This window comes from Geotrypetes seraphini, chromosome 2 (assembly GCF_902459505.1).
Source record: "Geotrypetes seraphini chromosome 2, aGeoSer1.1, whole genome shotgun sequence".
Lineage (NCBI taxonomy): Eukaryota > Metazoa > Chordata > Amphibia > Gymnophiona > Dermophiidae > Geotrypetes > Geotrypetes seraphini.
Window position 1 is genome coordinate 62,032,524 of NC_047085.1, and position 18,610 is coordinate 62,051,133.

Genomic DNA, 18,610 nt, shown 5'->3' on the forward strand with positions numbered 1-18,610 from the left:
TCTGAATTAACTTCCCCAGTCATTAGCAGGGGTATAGAAGCTTTCAATAAACAAACAATTTTAGCAATACTGAAATCCTCGTTTTCCACATGGATGATGGAAGAGTATAACCTTCCAACAAGCTGCTAACCATCCTCAATTATAGATCACCCAGGTCTCCAATAAATTTCTTATAAAAGGAACACGAAAAACCATCTAGGCCTGGAGCCTTTCCTGGTTTTAAATGTTTAATAGTAACTGAAATTTCCACTAAAGTAATGGGTGCATCTAACCTCAGTATCTGCCTCAGATATACAAAATTTTTCGTAGCCTCCCCACGCCCACTTGACACAAAAACATCACTCTGCAACAATACATTTAGTTACCCTATTCAATCTACTATGAAGATATTGGGTGTAAAATTGGATCAGAGCCTAACCATGAAAGACCAGGTTGACTCCTTAATCAGAAAGAGTTTTTTCACTCTATAGAAGCTTTGGTCCATTAGAGCATATTTTGACATGTCAGCTTTTAGAATTCTGGTACAATCCCTCATTTTAAGTCAACTTGATTACTGTAATATCGCCTATTTGGCAATTGCCCAAAAGAATATGCAACGATTACAACTAGTGCAAAATGCAGCGATTAAACTGATCTTCGGACTGAAGAAGTCCGACCATGTAACACCTTACTACCGACTACTGCTTTGCCTGCCGATGGAGGCGCGTGTGAAGTTTAAGTTCGGTTGTTTTTGCTTTAAGGCACTATTCGGTCTAGCCCCTAAATATATAACTGACCTTTTCTCTTTCTCAGCCAACACACATAAGAGAAGCTCACACTTGAACTTTGTTTCCCCTCCAGTTAGAGGATGTAAACTTAAAAGATATCATCAACACCTTCTCTCACATCAGGGGTAAAGATCATATGGGGTAAAGATCTAGATCAATTGCTTACGCCTACTACATATGGGGAATTTAGGAAACGCCTAAAAGCATATCTGTTCCTGAAGTATTTAGGCAGCTGACCTGTACAATTCTTACTCCAAAATAACTGTTAATCTATACCTGCTAATCACTAGCTCTTAACTCTGTTTATTCTACTCAAGTTGTACCATCTTTTAATTATTGAAACCGCATAGAACTTCATGGTCCTGCGGTATATAAACTGTTATTATTATTATTATTCCCTTGTTCACTGTAATTCTTGTAAAGTATGGAGATCAGGCCATATTTTATGCTTTTTTTTTTCTAACTTGAATCAAACGTTCTTGCAGTTGCAAAAAGGCAAGTTCTTTCCCCTTCTTTCTATGGGGACTCCACTTAATTAAAGTCCCTCTAACTATCGTGTTAAGGGCATCCCAGAGGATCCCCTCTCCCATCTCTCCAGTATCATTAATATCTAAATATTGTTGGTTTGTACAGTGAATATTGTAAATATTGTTGGCTTGTAAGGTGAACATCACAGATTTCCATATCACACAAAAAATAACCTACATCTTACGTAAGCACATCGACCCCACCAAATTCTGGACAAAAACAGATGCCATAATCCAAAACTATAACCCCGACAACTTCATCACACAATGGAGCCAGCTAAGTGCAGCAACCCTAGATGAGCTAGCTCCAGAACAGCTCAAAACCAAAATCCATAGAAAATCTGATAAATGGTTCGACAATGAACTACTCCTACTAAAAAGACAATGCAGACAACCAGAAAGAAAATGGAGGAAAAACAGTCAAGACTCCACAAAAACAACATGGAGAAAACTGAACCAAAAATACAAACAATAATTAAAAGAAAAATGAAAAACATATTACACAAAGCAAATAGGAGAAGAATCTCAAGACACAAAAAAACTATTCCAACTACTAAAAGAACTCACAGATACCAAACCCTACCTGACAAGCAACAACACCCCCACACCCACAGCCACCCTCTTAGCAGCATTCTTCAAAGACAAAATCGCAACCATAAGATCCACTTTCAATGGAACACCTAAGCACCTAGAAGAGATCACAACACCCTCCACAGAAGAAGAAGCAGTTGCGGCAGACAGAACATTGTCCCACTTCTCACCAATACAATGGTCAGACTTCAACAAACTCTACAACAAATACAGCCACGTAACTTGCGACCTCAATCACTGCCCCCCATACCTACTGAAAGCCTCCTGTACACTATTTCACATTCTACTCTTGCAATGGATACAAACCCTACTAACTGACGCCTTTTCCCACAAGACCTCAGCGAAATCATCATCACTCCAATCCTGAAAGACCCCAAAGGAGAAATAGACCAACCATCCAACTACAGACCCATAGCCTCAATACCACTTTATGTCAAGCTAATGGAAGGCCTGGTAGCCAAAGTCCTAAACTCATACCTAGAAAACCACAACCTACTCCACCCAACAGAAAGGAGCTCTGAGGAGGAAGAACTGAAGAGGGAGTAGGGTAGAGAAGGGACTTGAGGGGACCAGGTGTATCCCCTAAAGTTGGCACCGCTCAGCCCAAACACTCTAAAACTCAAATGAACTAGGAGACCTAGGACAGGAGATGATAGACTCAGAAACCAGGAGCTTGTCAAAACATGTCCATCTGCCTGCTGGAGATATTTATGTATTTATTTATTTAAAACTATGTATTACACACCTAAGATCCTAGGCATTTTACAATAATACTAACTGACCAAGAAGCATTCCATCCTATGAGACAGAGCTCAATTTAGTGATCTCTATCTCTACCTGCTGGTAGATGGGCATAACCCACAAGTCTCTGGGTTCGTCTGGATGTGAGAAAATTAGAGGGTGTTTGAAAGGAAATAGCTGGGAAATGTAGAAAAACAGTTAGATAGAAAGAGTTAAAATGGACATGATGAGAGGACAGATTAGGAGTGATGTTATCAAAGAGCCATAATATATTAGTTGTGGGACTTTAGATTTCTTCTGTGTACAGTTAGTATAGGAGAGGATGTATTTCATATCTAGTTCTCTAGTTTTGTACTAGAAAGAGTGGATTATTAGGTTAAAATTTCAGTTTTTGTCTTTACATTTAAAATTTGTGTTCAACTATTCCATATTTGACCCAAGGAAGAAGGAAGAAGTGATTCCTGTATGCACCTTGACTACAAACCCTAGACACTCTGCCTGGCTGAGACTCTCCTAGGAAGGAAACACTTTACCACAAGATCTGAAGAATAAAGCCTGGCACCTGAGGCTGCTTCAAGTCACATGACTCAAGGAGGTGTGGGCAGATATGGAGCAGTACACAGCATAAAACATTAAGAAAAAGTGTTTTCTCTTGTGCTGGACCGATGGACTGGACAAGCTTCCAGTACATCTTCGACAGCAAAAGGACTTGTGTTAATTTAAGAAATTGTTGAAGCAACATCCTGTTTGCCAGATGAAATATGCCTCTTAATGTTGCGGACTTTTGTGATTTTGATTGGTAATCAGCTTATCTTCCTTTTGTAAATTTAATATGATGAAGTTCTTGTTGATGCATTTTTTAAAAATAGTTTTGCTGTATGTATATACAAGTGTTTTGTATTTTGGTACCTATCAAATGTATCTGCCTTCTATAAAGATTGAATATAAATAATAAACTATACATTCTGTTCTTTGAGTGACTGAGATAAAGTATTTGTCTAGTGCATAGGAATCTGTATAATCATTTTATTTGTTGTGTCTTATCAACTGGATATTGCAGTGTTGTCTTCAGAGGTAGAATTATTGCTATTTTGAGTTTTGGGAGTTAGTGCAGCTATTCTGTATACTATATACTAAGGCAGGTTTGCTGTATGTGTGCTGAGTAGTTTCTTTTTGTGAAGGTTTTATGTTATTTCACAATGTGTCTGGTGGTGTGTTGTACCAGAATGGTGAATTGTATGTGGAAATGTCCTACTTCTGTTCTGAACTCATTGTTGGGGAGGGATGGTTTATGGATACAGAGTATGTTTATATTTAATGCTGTAATGGTAAAATGAGCCACATGTTTCATATGCAAGTACTGTCCATGAAGTGTATCCTCATGAAAAAAGGTTGAGAACCACTGCTTTAGGATCCACCCCTAAGCCACTCAATTATATTATAAGGCCTCCTGCTCCAATGCCTCCTGTGACGAGTCTGAGGCTTTAGGCCATGCCCCAGTGCATCATGTGATGCATGGGGTGGAGCCTAAGGCCCTGATTGGCTGAGGTGCCTCGGGCTTCTCCCTTGGGAGGGGCCTGGGGCGCCTCAGCCAATTAGAGACTTCCTTAGGGAGGAGTCTAAGGAAGTCCCTGATTGGCAGATGGCAGGAGGAAGTTGGCATTCCTCCTGTCGTTAGTTTTTGGGTGGGTGAGACTGATGGCAGGAGGGAGTGGGAACTCTCCTGCCATAATTTTGAGCATGGGTGGACCGGGCCGGGCCCAGCCAGCTGACCAGCCTGCTTCGGAGGAGGCATGGAGCAGGAGAGGCTGCTCCCAACGATTTGGTACGGGGAATGGTTGGGCTATGTGGGTGGGCCGTGCCGGTTCTGGCGCGCATGGGGGAAGGGGTGTTCAGCACAGGGGAGGCTTTTTTTCTTTTTTTAAAAATAGGCCTGATATTTTGCGGCCTATTAAAAAAAAAAAGCTGGCAGAGCCCTGTCAGCAGTGACAGGAGGTTGCTTTTCCTGTCACTACTGTCAGGGCTCAATACGATCCGTGCAGTTGGTTAGGGGCATGCCTCCGATCGCCCCCATTTGCATGCAGATGGTTGGTGAATCAATCGGCCTGTCTCCAATCGCCCACGAATAAGACACAGATCGGAGGATTAGTGAATCTAGCCCTTTGATAGAAAAAGCATTGCAAACAAAGACATTCAAGTGTTTCCAAGTACATTTTCCTTGAGCAATTTTCAAAAAGAAAAAAAAATTCCTGAACTTTCCTTTTGAAAACTGTTACAAATTCCACCAAAAAAGTATCTATGGGCTTTACAGATATGAAGATATATGAAAACTGTACCCCTATGTACATATTTTTCTGCATTAATATTTCCTGCCTATATAAACCATATTACTTTAAAATTAACAAGAATACAGTTATGACTTCAACTGAGCTACTGTAACTTCATATTAACTGTAAAAACAGATCACAAACATATCATGGACAAACTATGATTTTATCCCAACACAATTTAATTAATACTTTAATCAGTTTTACCATTTTCAGAAATTCAATAGTGACTTTAAAATAAAGAAATATAATTTACCAGTTAAAAATTTTACAACCTTGGCAGCTACTTGTATCACAGACTAGAAATTGACATGTATTTAAAGACTGTGCTTTATATAACACTAGGGATTATCAAAACACTTACTTTGCAACCTCCTTGTTGGGCTCTCCCCATGCAGTTGCCTGCGTGGCATAAACGGAGAAGGATGAGGAAGTGGCAATGAAGAGACATCATGCGTCTGTAATTTGTACCAATGTGGTTCATTATCTAATAGTGCTGTTTCTAATTCAATTAGAATCTAAAAGTTGGAAAACAAGATAAAAGAAGTACGCTCATTATTTACAACATAATGCTACAGTTCTTTAACTAAGTCAATGAATATTAGTACAAAGTATTGTATACAAAAAAATTATACAAATGTAATTGTAGATTTTGCTTATGTATATTTACAGTATCTGCTATTAGACACAGTAGATGGATTTATTTCCTATTTTTATAAAAAATAGACTTGTTTGGAGGTTTAATAATACATTGCTTGCAGACTCAAACTTTCTCGAGGAAATTCAAATAAACATGAATGAGTATTTTCAACTCAACACCTCAGAGGAAATCTCTTTGGAGACTATGTGGGATACTTATAAAGCTATAATGAGAGGGCAAATAATTTCATATTCGGCATATAATAGAAAACTGTTAAAATTAGAATTTTCCAATTTGGAACTTTAGAGTCACAATTGGCCTTGAAATGGGAACAAGGTACTTTGAATGTCCTATTGAAAGCTAAATATAATGAGATTTCCTCACAATTGGCTAGGAAAGATTTGTTTTCTCAGCAGGCTCTGTATTATGGAAACGCGAATAAAGCGGGAAGATTACTGGCTAACTATCTTAAAGCCAAAAAAAGAAAAATAAAGATTGCAGCCATTAAAGATGAGAAAGGTAAAATTCATACTCAAATTGGAAATGTTTTAAAACAATTTTTGGATTATTATAAAGCTTTATATTGCTTTATTCAAATAAAGAAATTGAAGGTAGAGAGAATTATTACACTTAATTCATGGGCCAAAAATTCCAGAGCATATAAAAAGAAATCTTGAAGCGCCTATATCAGTGATGGCTAACCTTTTTGAGCCCGAGTGCCCAAACCAAAGAATTTCCTCAAAGTGCCAGCACGTCAATTAAACCTTAATAACAAGATTTTAGTATCTAAAAACTCTTTATAAAGTTGCCTGAACTATGTAACATCATTTTTAAAGGTTGGAATCTTTGTATTGTCAGAGAATCAATTTGATTCACAATCCTTTGGTTTTCATTTCAATTTATTGGCAATTTATAATGTTTTAATGATTTCATTCAATTTAATGAATTTAGGAAGAATTTGATTCAGTTACACAATATATTTTAAATGTATTATTCACATAACATGTCAAATGTATCCTGAGTAAAAAAAAAGATAAACTTCTTAAAATTGTTAACTGTGTCAAGACTCAGTGTGCATTCCCAAAGAGTCTATACATGTTTTTTTGTAAAATTTACAATCAAATTAGAAAATAGTTAAATCATTACATTTCAATAATATGATGTAAAGAAAACAAAAGAGCTTTCAATTAAACCAACCGTTTTTATTGGAAATTTCAGATTGGAATACAACAGGGCCATGTAAAGTCCCTTTTTTAAATAACATCTTTAAATAATATTTAAATAACTTAGAAAGTGTCTTAACTGCAAACTGAAAACACTGCTTCATGTAAACATATGCATTGGGCATGCTCTGAAAAAAACTAATGTGATTTTTGTTGTTGCATGCATGCTGATAACTTGTCAATCCTTGGCTCATAGTGCGTTAATTTCAGAGCAACACATGCAGCACTCATGTCATCCGTTAATCTGTTTCTAGCATCAGATTTTATATAATTCGGGGGGGGGGGGGCGTCGCGTGCCTGCTTTCAAGATGGCCGCTTAGCGACTTTTCTCCGTTGCAGCCTCGCTCGCCGATCATTTTTACAGCCCTCCCATACACGCTCTCAACACCCTAACCAGCTCTCGCAGCCGCCGGAATGTCCGCGAAAGCCAACAAGCAGGACGCCGCTTCCTCTGCGGGCTCCGCCGCATCACACTCGGCTTCAAAAAGATCCAAGCACGAGCCGCTGTCACCCGCCAAGGCCTCCCACGCTGGCGCCACGGAGACAAGTTCCTCCATATCACAGGATCTACAGGTACTGCGAGACCTAATGCAAGAAAATCTTGCTGCTACAGCTGACATTAAAAATGAAATGGGTACTATTCTAGTACAATTAAAACAGCATAATGCCCGGATTGATCTCGCTGAGGAGCGCCTGTCAGCACATGACTCTCAATTCTTGGCGGTTCAGCGAGATCTCAAAAAATTAAATACCCTGCAAAATGATCTGGAAGATATTTCCAACCGGATGTGCCGCTCTAATATACATCTAATCGGTTTACCTGAATCTTTGGAAGGGAAAGACATGATAACATTCCTGCATGCTTTTATTCCTGAAAAACTGCATCTCCAATTCACTCCTCCACTTGAGATAGAACGGGCCCACAGGGTCCCCTCGGGCCCTCCTTCACCCTCTAAGCCTCCAAGGTCCATAGTTATGAAACTTCTGCGCTATCCACAAACTATTCAAATACTACAAGCAGCGAAATCTGCCTCCGGTCTCTCTATTGAAGGCAAACGTATTTTCTTTGCTCCTGATGTATCTAAACTCACAGCGCTGAAACGGAAGGCCTTCCTGTCTATGCGCCCTCAGCTCAAAAGTATTGGGGCACAATACGGGTTATTTTATCCGGCCCGAATGAGAGTTACATATCATAATGTAACCAAAAACTTTGATAGCCCAGAAGATCTCCAAAAATTCCTGGATGAGCATGTGGGAGTAATGACCTGAGTTATTGTCACTATCTCTCATTTTTTCCACCATTCCATTGGGCTGTAACTGACTTTCTACCTTCTTGTTAATAGCGAGATGAGCAATGGAGAATTTTGCTGAGCTCCTCTTGCCAACATGCGATCCCATCTTCGGTTCTTTACTTCTCTTACTAATCCAGACTGTTGCAAGTATGAATTCGTTACTTCTTTTTTCCGTTTACTTTTCATTTTGAATCAATGGAGTGATCGTTCACTTTTTGTACCTTTTTTGATGCACCTCATAACTTTTGCATTCATCTGGTTTTCATCACTTCTTGATCCCTCTTATGGTTAAACTACATCTTGTCTCACTTAACGTTAAAGGAATTAACAACCCAATCAAGAGGAAAAAGATCCTGAACTACTTCAAGCACCTAGGCGCTGACATTTGCTTGCTACAAGAAACCCACCTATCTTCGGAAGAAGCACAGAAGCTAAATGGAGGTTGGGTCCAACACTGTTTTGCTGCTCCTGCTCACAATAAGAAAAACGGAGTCTTCAATTGCAGGCCAACCTTTGACTCTTTTCAATATCTATGCACCCAATAAGGATGATCCCTCTTTCTTTCAGTCCTTACATACAGTTTGCAACTCCTCATTAATGTCGAATACCATCTTTGCAGGGAATTTCAATTTCCCAATTGATCCTTTTATAGATCGATCTTCCACCTGCCGACCAGCCAAACTTGGAGTTCGCTCCACAGTTGTTAAAATGATGGATCTCTATGGGTGGTCTGATCTTTGGAGGATCCTGCACCCCACCACCAAAGACTACACTTTTTACTCGGCTCCCCACCAATCATACTCCAGGATTGACTATATTTTAGGCTCCAAAGACATTGTAAATCTTGTCTCCTCTTCAAGAATTCATGACATTACTATATCAGATCATGCGGCTGTCTCCTGTACATTCAACTGGTCTTCTTCCTCCACTTCACGACAGTGGCGAATGAACAACTTTCTTCTTCACGATGAAGCTTTTGTTTCTCACATTAAATCGGAATCACAAGCCTTCTTTGCCAACAACATCACTTCGGTTTCAGACTTCTCTATTGTGTGGGAATCCTACAAAGCCTGGCTCAGAGGAGAGATAATTAGTTACTCTGCTTTTCAACTTAAAAAAAGGAAATCCACTTTGCAACAGCTTGAATCGGACATTCATATATATGAATCACAACTATATCTTCACCCTGACCCTCTCCTATACAAGAAACTACAATGTCTGAAATTCCAATATAATGAAATCTTCAGTTCACTTGCCTCTGCTTCCATATTTCGTAGTTCTGCTACCTACTATTCTTCCGCCAACAAATCTGGACATCTGCTTGCTACTTATCTTAAAGTGATTCACTACTAAACAGTAATGGTTACAAGTCCCAAAATACATTTTCGCGTGCCTGCTGACTCCATTTTTTCAGATCTGATAATGCAGATCACGCTGTGAGCGGTGAGTACCTTAAAGAATTTCGAGTTTTAGAACTTAGTAAATATGCATTTTAAAACAGTTCAATAAATTAGACACGTATTATTTATATCTATTATCATTGTAGCTCGAACCCATCGACCCCAGAAGAAGCCGTAGTGGCGAAACGGGTCCCGTCGGGCCAACACTTCGAGCCTAACTGACAAGCGACCAAAATACAAGATAAGTGTCGCTTTGTTTTTGTTTGCATGGAAATTAAAATTAGAAACATGCAATAAGAAGAAAAAAATTTTTTTAAATGCAATTAAAATATATTAAAAAAAAAAAAAAAAAAAAAAAAAAAGTGTGAACTGCAGCCCAATGAAAGAGAAAGTGCCGACCTGTAAAGATCTGCTTTAAGTTTTATCAAGCAGCACAGGTATCTGAGGGCTCTGTTCAAAAACTAAGTTTATCCAAGTCCGGTGTTTGCTTACTGTTTGTATTTTGGGACTTGTAACCATTACTGTTTAGTAGTGAATCACTTCAAATCAAAAATGGTTGAGGAGTGGAAAAGCGCTCATAGCTTTTCGTATGACACTATGGGATCATTATTAAATGTTCCTACTCATTTTGACATCTCACAATTTACCAATTCCAATATTTCACCTTGGAATGAAGTCACTAAGCTATTCAAGTCCATCATCAGTATGGAAATTAATAGTAGTATGTTAATTGAATACTGCAAAATTGAGAGAATCCCGAGAGGCCTACGCATGAATAAAGCACCTCAAATTTTTAAAGAAGAAGCTGATTTTGTAGAAGTTTGGAATAAAATATTAAACAAATGCTCACTGGACTTAATGTTGTTAATCATCCAACATAGTAATAAGACCATCAACAACAATAAATCTAAGCTGGATGCGGATTTAGTGAGCTTGAAGTCTTCCTCAACCAGTGAAGATTTTGATAATCATTATAAGAACCTTGAAGAAAACATGTCTAAATTCAGGGAGTCTATCAAAAGGAATAAATTCCGGAAGTTTAAAAGAGATGAACAAGACTATTCTAACAACAGAATTTATTCATGGATGTTAAAAAAAGACACACAAAAACCAGATGATATTTCGGAATCGGTGAGTTCCGATGGTAATTCTATATCTTCAACAAGCAGTCATTCTTCTTCTTCCTCTTTTTTATTAAGAGGTCAACCGGCAAGGAGAGGTCGAGCAAGAGGCCGCAGAGGGGGACAACGCAACAGACCGAACACCAGGTCTCAGACCAGACAAAATCAATGGTGATCAACTTGTCAAAAAGAAATTTAGATGAACAAGAATTCTCTTTACTTTCCCATGGTCTTTCTTTTGTTCCAACCACTACGTTTAATTTTTTTCAATTTAATATTGATTTTGAAAAATTCTTAAGAAAATTACAAATTAAAGTATTTTTCAGTAACACAACAGTTTCTAATGATAAAACTATTGTTAGTCCTACTTCCACATGGTCTCCCCCCATCCCGTTAGATCCTGTGATAAACGCCTTCAAACAATGCGTTCTGCGTGACATTAAATTATGGTGTGATACAAAACCTCGTCACCAGGCAAATTTAACTGCCGCAGAACGCAATGCTTTATTTGAACTAAAAAAAGATAGTTCTATTATAATAAAAAAGGCAGACAAAGGAGGGGCCATTGTTGTCATGAACCAAGAAGACTATTTTCATGAAGTTTTTCGACAATTGAATGACCTGGAAACTTATGAAAGGTTAGCTTTAAATCCTACAAAGCGTCTCCAAAGAAGAATTCAGATAGAGACGGATAAAGGCTTACGAGAGGGTTTTTTAACTTATAAAGATCATAAGTTTTTGAATTCCAAATTTCCAACAGTGCCTGTCTTATATATGCTACCAAAGATTCATAAAAGTTTATCTAAACCTCCAGGCAGGCCAATCATGTCGTCACGTAATTCTCTTTTAGAACCACTTTCAATTTTCGTTGATTTTTTCTTGAAACCAGAAGTAGGGAAAATGAGATCTTTTATAAAAGATACAAAAGATATTATCAACAAACTTAACACAGTATCCACTGAGCATTTTCCTTTCTTGTTGGTTTCCCTAGATGTTGTCTCCCTATACACTTCAATCCCTCAAGATGAGGCTCTTTCTGTTATCAAAAACATCTTAGAAACCCGTTGTCGTCCACATTCTATTCCTACAGATTTCTTATGTTTCCTCACGAGAATGGCAATGAGTGAAAATTTCTTCCTGTTTGACAATCAGTTTTACAAACAAAAAAAAGGAGTTGCAATGGGTGCTACGTTTGCTCCATCTATAGCAAACCTTTTTATGGACAATTTTGAAACAACATGGATAAAACATTCTCCTTTTGAGGATCACATTTTCAAATGGTACCGTTACATCGATGATGTTTTGATGCTGTGGACAGGAACTGAGCATGATCTTTTACAGTTCAAGATGTGGCTAAATAGTTGTGACACCAACATACAGTTCACGATGACATATGCCACAAATGAGATCATTTTTTTAGATCTGATCATTACACAGATATCCGATCATTTTGAATTTAATGTTCATTTCAAACAGACGGATAGGAACTCCATGTTAGACTTTAAAAGTTGCCATCCACTTGCTCTAAGAAAGAACTTACCTTTTTCTCAATTTCTAAGATTAAGAAGAAATTGTTCTTCAATTAGAAACTTTAAAAATCAATCAAGAAAATTAAAGATAAAATTGGGACAAAGAGGTTATCCACAGATAGTTTTAAAACAAGCATATAAACGAGCCAGGTACTACAATAGAGAAGCCCTCCTGGAGGAGTATGATAAAACTACCAATAGCCAACAGGAAGACACTCAAACATGCGTTATGCGCTATTCAACCAGAGGAAATATTCCTGCAAACATAATTAAAGAAAATTGGAAGATCATGAAGACACATCCTTTATTCCAGGAAGACCAATTGAGAATAGCTTTTTCTCGAGACAAGAATCTAAAAGATCTTCTCAGTCCAGCACAGTCTACACAAACTCCCAGGGAAATTTCCAGTGTACTTCCAAAAGGTTTTTTTAAATGTGGCAAGTGTTCGTTTTGTGAGGTGGTTGATCCAAAAAAGTTTTTTATTAATCCAACAAGCGGGAAAAAATTCACTATAGGGCATTTTTTTACCTGTTCGTCTGACCACATTATTTATGCAATTATTTGCCCTTGCAATTTGTGGTACATTGGTATGTCAACTCGAGCATTCAAACAGAGATTAGCAGAGCACAAATCGAATTTAAAACATGCTAAAACATCAGCTCCTTTAGTAGAACACTGTTTGAACAAAGGTCATCTTTTCAAAGATCTGAAATGTTTTTGTTTTGATACCATAGCACAAACAAATAGGGGAGGTAATAGACAAAAGAAATTACATCAAAAAGAATGTGAATGGATCTTTTCTCTCAATACATTGAAGCCGAACGGCTTGAATAGCTCTATAGACTGGTATGCTTTTCTTTGAAAAAATAACATCCTATAAAATATAACGTTTTTTGAAAAATAACATCTTAAAAAATGACATCTTTTGATGAAACAGTTACCAATAATATTAATAAATGACACAAATAAATAAAAAATTTCCTTTTACAATCGGTCTAAAATCTCCAATGACAAAAGGAGAACAACGATGATGTCACAGTCAGTTTGAATAAGAGCATGCGCATTTTCGCGTGCCTGCTGACTCCATTTTTTCAGATCTGATAATGCAGATCACGCTGTGAGCGGTGAGTACCTTAAAGAATTTCGAGTTTTAGAACTTAGTAAATATGCATTTTAAAACAGTTCAATAAATTAGACACGTATTATTTATATCTATTATCATTGTAGCTCGAACCCATCGACCCCAGAAGAAGCCGTAGTGGCGAAACGGGTCCCGTCGGGCCAACACTTCGAGCCTAACTGACAAGCGACCAAAATACAAGATAAGTGTCGCTTTGTTTTTGTTTGCATGGAAATTAAAATTAGAAACATGCAATAAGAAGAAAAAAATTTTTTTAAATGCAATTAAAATATATTTAAAAAAAAAAAAAAAAAAAAAAAAAAAAAAAAAAAAGGTGTGAACTGCAGCCCAATGAAAGAGAAAGTGCCGACCTGTAAAGATCTGCTTTAAGTTTTATCAAGCAGCACAGGTATCTGAGGGCTCTGTTCAAAAACTAAGTTTATCCAAGTCCGGTGTTTGCTTACTACTTATCTTAAAGGCAAACGCTCCAAAAATCGGATCACATATATTAAATCCTCTACTAGTCAACTCCACACCACAACTAAAGATATACTAGAGGATTTCCGTTCTTTTTACAATAATCTCTACTCTTCAGAAATCTCCTCATCCACTGGTTCCACCATGGACTTTCTTCAATCGATCGATCTACCCCACCTTACGGTGTCTCAACAACATTCCTTGCAGCAACCAATTACTCCAGTTGAGGTTCTTCAAGCCATTTCCTCTTTACCATCTGCTAAAGCACATAGGCCCGATGGATTATCATCTGAATTCTTCAAAACATTTTCATCTGATCTGGCACCTCATCTAACATCATAATTCCAAGGTTTATTGTCATCTCCATGTGGTCCACGCCGCTTCCTTGAAGCGAACATCGTTGTCTTCCCAAAACCAAATAGAGACCCTCAACTAGTTCAAAACTATCGTCCTATTTCTCTACTAAACATGGACTATAAAATCTTTGCAAAAATTTTGGTGTTCCGTTTGGAAAAGGTTATATCTTGTCTGATCCATAGAGACCAAGTTGGTTTCATGAAAGGTCGCTATGGAGCCGACAACACCAGACTTTTATGTCATGTACTCCACTCCACTCTATCGGATGCTAACCCCGCTGTTCTTGTATCCTTAGATGCCGAGAAGGCGTTTGATAGGGTGGAGTGGAGATATCTCTTTGATGTCCTATCTAAATTTGGTTTTCCTCCTATGTTCATTCATATGATTTCCCTTCTATACAGGGCCCCCTCAGCTAAACTGATAGTTAATGATGAGGCCTCTTCCTCATTCACACTGCATAGAGGTACTCGCCAAGGTTGTCCCATGTCCCCATTATTGTTTAACCTGGCTCTTGAGCCTCTCCTGGTAGCTATTAGGCAGTCACCAGACATCAGGGGCATATCCGTTGCTGACATTGAATTTAAAATCTCCGCCTATGCGGATGATGTGTTGTTATATCTCTCAGATCCAAAAACGTCAGTGTCTTCATTAATGCAACTAATCTCTTCCTTCTCCTCTCTTTCTGGATATAAAATTAACTGGGACAAAACCGAGTTCATGCCTCTCAATGACTCCTGTCTTCCTTTCACCATTTCTTCTCAGCCTTTTACTTGGGTTAAGAATAGTATAAAGTATCTAGGATTACAATTTGACAGAGACCTCCGTTCAACCATTCAACTGATATCTTCCAAGCTTCTAACTCAGATTTCATCTGCCTTAGCATCATGGTCCCCTCTACATCTTTCTTGGTGGGGTCGCTTAGACACCATCAAGATGATGGTGGTTCCTAAACTCACTTACATTTTCAACATGTTTCCCCTTCTTTTTCCTTCTTCCTTATACAAAGTATTGGAGTCAAAAATGCTTCGCTTTCTCTGGAATAACAAACCCCATAGGATTTCCCTCCCAAAACTGAAAACTCCTACCGAACTAGGCGGTGTTAATTTCCCTGACCTTAAACTCTATCACCAAGCTTTCATACTGAGGCAAGGTGCGGAATGGTTCTCTTCTTATCCCTAGTCAGATATGCCCAATTGGTTGCGACTGGAAACGTCTCTTATGAGTCCATTTCCCCTACTCAGATTGATGGGCACAAAGAACTTTCCTAATCTCGCCAAAAATCCCATTATGTCCACCACTCATAAAATCCTCTCCGAATTAGACACACAACTCGATATTCCTTGGAATAAATCCATATTAAGTCCCTTATGGTTCAACAAATTCCTCCTGATTGATAAAAAATCCCTCTCTTGGCCCTCTTGGTTTTCTCACGATATTTGGGATATAGGCTCCCTCAAACATCCAGATGGGTCCCTTCTTACCTTCAATGAACTGATGGATTCCTTCTCGCTGGAGTCATCTCAGTTTTACAGATGGCTGCAACTTAGATCCTCGCTCAAAAAATCTAGCCTCCTTCCAAGTGTTTCCAATTCTCCTCCCTCCTTATATACCCTTTCCCGACAATTTTTAGCCTTGGGGCATACCGCTTCCCACTTTTACAAACTTCTCAAATCGATTCTTCCCTCTTCTATGACCCCATTACTAACTAAGTGGGAAACAGACCTTGAGATGTCGATCCCGGAAGAGGCTTGGTCCCATATTTTTCACTCCACCTTCCATACATCAAGATCAGCATCGAATCTCCAATCTATGATCTTCCTACTCCACAGAGTGACATGGACTCCTCTAAAATCTCATAAAATTAATCCAACTTACTCCAAAAACTGCTGGACCTGCTTAACACAAATTGGCTCATTGAAACATCTTCTATTTGCCTGTCCCTCAATAAACGCATATTGGACCACGGTTTGGGAAACCATTAGTGCCCTCTTTCACATTAATATTCCTTTAACATTTCAAATGCTGCTGTTGAAGTCATTTGCTCTCTCCTCCAAAATCTCTGAAGCGGACCATTTTCTTTTTGACATTCTCCTCTCATTGGCCCTAAAGGTTCTCCTCTCTCACTGGAAGGATCTAGCGAAAGCTTCTCATTCACAATGGTGGAATTTAGTTTGTCTCACCTTTAGAACTGAAGCTTATTTAGCTAAATCTACTAACAGATTCACTCTCTTTCAGAAGAAATGGTCCTTATTGAAATCTTATTTACAATCTATTTCCACATGAGTTACTCACTCCTTCCTCCTTACTTTCCTTCCTTCTTTTAGATTCATGCTTGCTTGTTTAGTTGGGATATCTTCTTGTTATATAAAGGATATGTTTATATTACTGTTACTGTTATGTAGATGCATAACCATCGATTAGATATATATCTTTAAAGATATCCTGCTTGATTTTGTGCATATCTTTCTCTACTTGTTACTTATGCCTGTTTATATCCGTGTCTTGTAAATTGAAAACTTTAATAAATAAACCTTGACACAAGATTTTATATGATTCAAAGCCGAAAACAGCTGCTCACAAGCATAGGATGACCCAAACAAAGTAAGAAGAGCAATCCCAAGTGCTTTCATGGACTTAAAATTGTCTGGCAGAGAATTCCACGCTTTTAGGATTTCATTTTCAGAACTGCTAGCAGTGATTTCATTTGTCACCCTTTCACACTCAATACGTTCAAGAGCCGCACGCAGGTCATTGAATTTACTTTTCCAGATAGAGCTTTCTTGAAATTCCAGTAGCTCCATTTCCAAATTTTGAATATCCAACCACTGTAAGCAGGAAAGATCAAGATCTTCAAATGTGGACTTTTCTGGGGAAGTTATAAATGAAAGAGTTGTCTCCATCTTACAGAACTGAGAAAATCTTTTACTAAAATTCTCCTTTGCTTCGGCTACAATGGTGGAATATGCTTTGTGGATTTCCTGGTGTTTTTTATGACTGTCCACAAATGTTGTAGAATTATCCAAATGTATTTTTAGGTTGGGAAAATATTTTAGCTGTCCACTCTCAAGGTCTTTTTCAAAAACATGCAATTTTCTCTCAAAAGCTTTGATGTCACTAAACATGCTTTCTGCTGTTTTTCCCATGCCTTGTAATTTTTTGTTTAGTACATTAAAGTGGTTAGTAAAATCTGTAAAGAACATGAGGTTGGTAAGCCAGGCCATGTTGGTGAGTTGAGGATAGTCTTCCCCCTTTTCGTTCATAAATAGCCTAACTTCTTCCAAGCAGGCCACAAATCTCTCTAACACTCGTCCTCTGCTCAGCCACCGGACATTATTGTACATCAGTAAAGTGTTATATTGTGCCTGAACCTCATCAAGAAGGGCTTGAAATTGTCGAAAATTAAGAGCACGCGCCATGATGAAGTTCACCATTTTTGTTACATCTTTGAGGACATTGTCAAGTTTTTTGCTGCTTTCTTTGGCGCAGAGAGCCTCTTGATGTATTATGCAGTGAAATTGAATCAGTGGATGTTTTGCTTCCTTAGCAAAGAAATGAATGAATCCTGATGTTGTCCCCACCATGCTAGGTGCTCCATCGCTAGTAACTGAAACCACTTTTTCTGGACTTATGTCTAGTGATGAAAAAGCCTCCATCACAGCATTGTGGATATCTATCCCTTGTGTTCTTCCAGGCAAAGACAGCAGTTTTACCAGCTCTTCTCTCATGATGTCACCAGTAGCATAACGCAAAATGAGCGCTAGTCTTGCATGGTTAGTAATATCTGTACTTTCATCCAAGCACATGGAGTAGAAGGGTGCTTTTTGTAAGTCGCAAGTAAGCTGTTGACTAACATCAGCAGCCATTCGCAGAACCCTATCTTTTGCAGTATTTCTGCTTAGCGGCATCTCAGAGATGCGCTGCACAATTTTATCCTTGTTTTGGAAATCATGGAAGAGTGAATTACTCCCAGCCAAAATTGCCTTTTTGATAAAATCTCCATCAGAGAGGGGCTTACCATGTTTTGCCATGCACAGTGAAATTTGAAAGCTGGCAACGGTAAGATGATTAGTTTTTGAAAGATAGTTGCTAAAACTAAGAGACTGGGAGTGATATTTCTTTAATTTTCCTACAAGGAACTCTTTTCTTTGAGCTAAACCAAGTTCAGCAACACTGTTATGGTTGGTCTCAAAGTGACGTTTGACACTTGATGTGTGAGACACAACACTTTCATTACACATAATACACAATGCTTTCCCACTGCGTTCAATTACTCCATATGTCTCTGTCCAGGCCTCTTGGAATGGTCTTCCACTATCTGTTTTTGCTTTTTTTGCTGTACTCATTTTCTTTGTTCAAGACTTCAAGTCTACAAAAAGATAAAATTTGTATAATAAAAAAAATCTAATGAAGTGCTGTATACAAATCCGTCCCCATAAAAAAATATGTGATTGGGGAATTTTACTAATTGTAGACATCCGTTTTGGTCAAAAAATATACT

The 18,610-nt window shown here is 38.2% G+C and overlaps 1 protein-coding gene across 2 annotated transcripts in view; it reads right to left on the minus strand.

The window, feature by feature from the left end:
- Positions 1-18,610, minus strand: part of RIMS2 (regulating synaptic membrane exocytosis 2) — a 1,127,809-nt gene that overhangs the window by 353,694 nt on the left and 755,505 nt on the right. For both annotated transcript variants that reach the window (XM_033933083.1, XM_033933078.1), the window contains one exon: positions 5,318-5,471. In XM_033933083.1, coding sequence (XP_033788974.1) covers positions 5,318-5,471 — 154 coding nt within the window. The remainder of the gene's footprint in view (positions 1-5,317; positions 5,472-18,610) is intronic.